Here is a 5,822-nt window from a genome sequence, read left to right on the forward strand (position 1 = left end):
ATATCCAATACAAGTTAACTGAGACCACCTACAAACGTTGGTTGTATGAGAACAGGTATACGGCAACAAAACATGGTGTTGGTTAAGTGATGCAATTTAGGAAGAACCATAATCATGGAACATTGTTGGTGTGAGACTTATTGTTGATAAGTCTCGTGTTTGCCCCAATAGGAACCCCGAGATAATCAAACGGGAAGGATCCTATGCTGCACCCAAAAACAGCATCTAAAGGAACCAGCTGCTCGTGGGAACTTTATATTAAAAGGTGTGGTTGGACTATACTTGGCAGAAGGGTCAGGTTGGCCCGGTTTAGGTAACGGGTCAAAACGGTTTTGGGTTGAAATGGGTCATCGGTTAAACGGGTAATAATTTTAAACGGGTCTAAACGGATCAGGTTAGGTTGGTTTGGGTAACAGGTAGAAACGGGTAATGGGTCAAATGGGTCAAATAGGTTAAACGGGTCATATACTTTTACAGATTTTTTACATTTATTATATTGTTTTAGTTATTTATATTTTTTCTATATATATAAGAAAATATAAATATACATATTAATTGATATAACCATTAATGCTTTCATAAATAATTGATGGATAAAATTTGTTATGCTCGACCCATTTGATCCATTCACAAGACTCATTACACCTGTCTATTTATTATTTATTGAACTTTAGCATTTGATATCCATTTGACTCATTCTTTTATATTGTGTATAAGACCGAATAGGTTGGAGAAAAACTCATTGGGCCTTTTTTTTAAGTTTTGGTTTACATTGTCAGGCTTAATTTTTTTTCAAAACCCAATTGACCCGAAAGCTTGACCCATTTGATCCAAATCTGAGAGTATGGGTCGCAATTGCTAGGTATAGTTTGGACTAATAAATAATTGGTGTGTTGGTCAGACGAAAAGGAAAATGACATAAAAGTATGAGGACCATTTATTATTTATATTACTCCATATTTTTTTATTTGATTTATATATAGAAAGGATAGTTTAACTTTATATATGCAACTTCGTTCATACCATCCTATAATTTTGTTTTTTTAAACCAAAGAATATTGATAGGTAGATTTTGAAAACTGTTGGCTTCTTTTGTTCTTTCAGCCCCAACTTTTCAACTTTGTCAATTCTGGCTGACTAACAAATTTGAAATATACCCATTGACCAGCAACTCTGAAGCTATTGAAGAGCAGATTAAAAAATATAACCAATGATGTTACCTGAATATATGAAGGCTGCGGATACAAACTCCTCAATCATTCACCCTAATCAAACCTGTCAACGTTTCACACTTGCTGAGATTCGATCAGCGACCAACAACTTTGATGAGACATTCGTTATTGGGCGAGGAGGTTTTGGTAAAGTGTATAAAAGTACTAGTAAGATTGGTTTAGTAGAAGGAGTTGCATTTAAACGCTTGAAAACTACATCTGACCAAGGAGCCCTTGAATTTGAGGCTGAAATTGAGCTCCTATCGAAGCTGCGGCATGCTAATCTGGTGTCACTTATCGGCTATTGCAGTGAAGGAAACGAGATGGTTCTAGCCTACGAGTTTATGCCCAACGGGAACCTTCAAGATCACCTCCACAAAACTGGTACGGATCTTTCCTGGTTACAAAGATTAAAAATATGTGTAGGTGCGGCTCGTGGGTTAGATTACCTTCACACAGGCACATCAACTCAACACGGTGTCATACATCGCGATGTGAAGACCTCTAACATTTTGTTGGATGCAAATTTTTCTGCTAAACTTTCAGACTTTGGCTTAGCCAAAGTTGGACCAATAAACCAAACACAAACTTTTGTGAGCACCTTAGTCAAAGGGACATTTGGATATATGGATCCATCTTATTTCTTTAGTGGACATCTTACAAGAAAATCCGATGTTTATGCCTTCGGGGTTGTACTATTTGAGGTCTTGTCAGGTAAGAAAGCCGTAGATCGAAGCCTTGACAATGAGCAATGGAGTTTAGCCTTATGGGTTCAAGACAAAATAAAAGACAGAAAACTCAGTCACATAATTGACCCTAGATTGATCGGACAAATATCAAAAAAATCCTTGAAGGAGTTTGCAAGCATAGCAGCCCAATGCTTGCATAATCATCCAAATCAACGACCTACAATGGCACAAGTTGTGGTTAAGCTCGATTCCATTTTTTTGCAAGAAAGAAATACTACTGGTTCTGTTGGTGATAGAGTCAATGTCATTAACAGGGTAAAATATTTCTTCAAAGGCAACACTGAGTTCATGACGGTTGCAGAAGGAGGAAGCAAATATGTAATTAGAGCTCCAAATGTTCAGAAATCTAATGATCAAAGTCTAGGCGCTGAATTGGTAAGTGACACAAATAATGTCAAATACTAGTTAACTTTGGATAGTTATATATTTTCTATCTAAAAACCTCGCAAACTATTTTAGTGTCTTCAATATTTGAATTTTATCCTATCCGAGTGTACCCGGTCGGAACCGAGTGAAAATAGTTAATCACTAACTAAGACGATTAAGAACAATGATGTGGTTTGGGAGAGTTTGTAGTTAACTATGTAAATGATAACATCTGAGCATATATTTTGTTTTGCAGCTGCATCTAAAAGCTAAAGAATTCAATCATGCTACTGAGCCCATTGAAGACCACAGTTTATATAAACTTCTATTCAGACGTAAGATTATCTTCTGTACCCAACTATGAATGATTCTTTAGTCTATTCCATTAAGAAATGGATTTGATTTAATGAACTAATATGACCATAATTAGGCTGGCTTTGAATTGTAGAGACTTAATGTTTGTATATGTTGTGCATATGCAGAAGAAGGTAAAACGTCACTTTCCTGGGTTGCACGACTGAAAATAGCACTAGCAGCGGCTCAAGGTCTGTCTTTATTACATCAAAAGAAGCAACCAGCGTATATGCAATTTAAGACCTCTCTAATTTTGGTGGACTCGGTAAAACCAATTTCCTTCTTACATACTCCCATTTTCCATCTGAAACATCACATAAGTTTATGTTTCCTCTATTTTACATGTTTCAGGAAAATAATGCTACACTTTCCGACTCTGAAGTGGTAGAAGAAGATTCATTCTTTACTGTTGGCTCATACGATTTAAGTAAAGATACGACAGTTTATGCCGCACCTGAGTGGTTTCGTTACCAAGCAGACAAGTTTGATGGTTTTTATTTCCCAAAGTCTCATTGCGTCAAAGATGGTAAGTTATTAAGCTATAAAAAATATTTGGGCGGATTAGGAAGGGAAACAATCTTTATATTTGTGTAACGACCAATATGACCCTAGCTAGGCTCTATTACTTCACATTATTTAACCTCGCGTACGTATCAAAGACTTGCAACACCTCTTTAATGGCTTATATATACTAGTTTTGTTTTTAAACCAACCATACATAAAATAATATTTTCCTTTTTTCTTTTACTTTCCTTCCAACTTGAGAATATAGTTAAATTATTTTATGTTACATTCCTTTCCATCTATTTTCACTCTTTCCCTTTCCATCCCATTCTTTTTCACCGAAAAAAACTCGAGAACACAACGTAAAAGTGGATCTGCTCCAATTAGCTACAGTATATTGTTGGGATGTACTATCAAAAGTTACTGATCTATCTGCTCCTTATCAATTGTTTCAAAGTTATAGTGCAACCAATTTGTTACATGATACTAAGCATGAAGATATACACATATGCCCTTGTTTCATTATTCATGTACATACTTGCCAATGACCTTGTCAGGAGAAACAAATTTGGCAGGATTTGGGTTGAAGAGCGAGATATATTCTTTTGGAGTGGTACTGCTGGAATTGCTAACTGGTATGCAGGTGTATGACGAGAAGAGACCTGATAGAAAACAAAATTTGGTGAGATGGGCTACGCCATTGCTGTCAGAAAGAGAGAATTTGGGAATGATCGTGGACCCACAGCTTGTAGAAGATAACGATGATCCTCCAAAGGGAGCGTTCAAGTTGGCCTTACTCATTTCAAAATGTCTTCAACGGGATCAAGAACAACGGCCATCAATGGAGCAAATCTTGCAGGTCTTGAATGAGTGCTACCTTGAAGAAAACAACACAGTTGACTGAATTAGGGGGATGCCACTGTACAACCTCACCATAATTAGTATATTATGTATATGTATATGTATATGTATATAGTATAAATATAATCCTACAAATATAGAACTATGTGTTTCACAATACATTCCTTAACATTTGTATTTCATTATTTCAGTCATCAATTATTTTGATATATACACAAATCATATCTTTGACACTTGTATGTTAGGATTTGTAAGGACTCAAACAAGACAAGTGATTGTGGTATCAGTTAATCATTAACCGATGAACGAATAAACAAAGCATATAATAATAAATGTAACGACACAAGGATTTAATGTGATTATATCCTAACTCCAAACACGGAGAAGGATTTACTCCACGGGCGGAAATTATAGATTATATACTATAAATTTCGTGCACACAATTACACGTTACATAGATTATATTTATAGTGCTAAACTAATCGGAATCCAAACCGAAAAAAGGACTTCTAATCGCGATCCAACTCCTGCCCTCCTGACAACTTCTCCCGACCCTAACTCGTATGCTCTTGGTCGCGAGCTTCACCAACTTAGAAACTCCAAGTTGTCTGACAATATTTCGCGACCATAACACCCTTTCTCGCAGTCGCAAAACATGATCAGTTTCAATTCCTTCTTGTTTGATTTGATTTCTCACTCCAACGATCTCCCACTCAAAGGAGACATTAAACAAACTCGATGCATGTCAACCCATCAACTATGTTTATTCAACCCACAACAACCCCTGATTAGCAACTCCTTTTGAAATCACCAAATCACGCCGCACTTCCACCGTTATCCAACGAGGAAGGAAGTCTTTCGACATCAAAAACACCGTTGAGCGATAATTTAATCTCATAGTTACTAGCTTGGTCCATCTCTTTTTCTACGCCACCATCTTCTTAAATGAATATATCTTCTTACACTAGAAGATCCATTGAAGTATGCGACACTTCAATTAAAGGATCTAACATGAAGCTACAATGTCTCGCTTATCGCTCTAGACTCATCCAACCCTGCCACTGACATGTCAACGATCACCCGTACAGATTACCACTTTTATCTATGATTTACCTTCCCAATAATCAGATAACCCCAACAGACGTCTTTGTAGACTCTTCATTAAGGTACCCCGTGAGTACGCGGTCACCACCTTGAAATCTACCACCTTTCACCACTTTCCGCTTTCACGCTGGTACACTGACCTTCTCAAAGCTATGAATTTCACAAACCACATCTTCTCACCCAAGCACACCTCCACTGTGCATAAGAATTAAACTGCGACTACTCGAGAAGAAACTTGGTTCGTACCACCGGTCATTCGCAAATTACTTCGCCATTGGAGAGTAGAACAAGTATTCAAAGCCCCGGTGTTATCCGGACTAAACGCACTAACACGGGTAACATTTGAGAATTTCATCACACTACCATCTCCACAACTCCCACTAGTCGTCTAAGTCCCACTAGCTCGATTGTTTACGTCGGTTACCAAAATCTCACCGAGTTCCCGACACCCTCAATAATCCTTTCCAGTACTTACACGATTATACATCTCCTCCATCACCTAAAAATTCCTAATTGGTCATCCGGAGAAATCCTGCTTGTTGTACCAACTATCAAACAAACCCAAACTCTTGTCTAACACGTTATATCCAACACCTTTAGAAAACTAACCTTTTTAGTGAGATGAAGCGCAAACCTGCCAGCATATTCCAAACATCTTGAAATATTCGACCAA

General features: G+C 37.2%; 1 protein-coding gene across 1 annotated transcript; it reads left to right on the plus strand.

Annotated features, from left to right (window-relative positions):
• The first annotated feature begins 1,066 nt into the window (after window positions 1-1,066).
• Window positions 1,067-4,253, plus strand: LOC139902882 (probable receptor-like protein kinase At5g38990). The gene is made up of 5 exons (XM_071885550.1): window positions 1,067-2,335; window positions 2,583-2,661; window positions 2,809-2,945; window positions 3,032-3,206; window positions 3,742-4,253. The coding sequence occupies exons 1-5, from the start codon at window positions 1,211-1,213 to the stop codon at window positions 4,086-4,088; spliced, it is 1,863 nt and encodes a 620-aa protein (XP_071741651.1). The 5' UTR covers window positions 1,067-1,210; the 3' UTR covers window positions 4,089-4,253.
• The last annotated feature ends 1,569 nt before the right edge of the window (window positions 4,254-5,822 follow it).

The sequence above is a fragment of the Rutidosis leptorrhynchoides genome, chromosome 3 (genome assembly GCF_046630445.1).
Source record: "Rutidosis leptorrhynchoides isolate AG116_Rl617_1_P2 chromosome 3, CSIRO_AGI_Rlap_v1, whole genome shotgun sequence".
In the NCBI taxonomy this organism is placed as follows: Eukaryota; Viridiplantae; Streptophyta; class Magnoliopsida; order Asterales; family Asteraceae; genus Rutidosis; species Rutidosis leptorrhynchoides.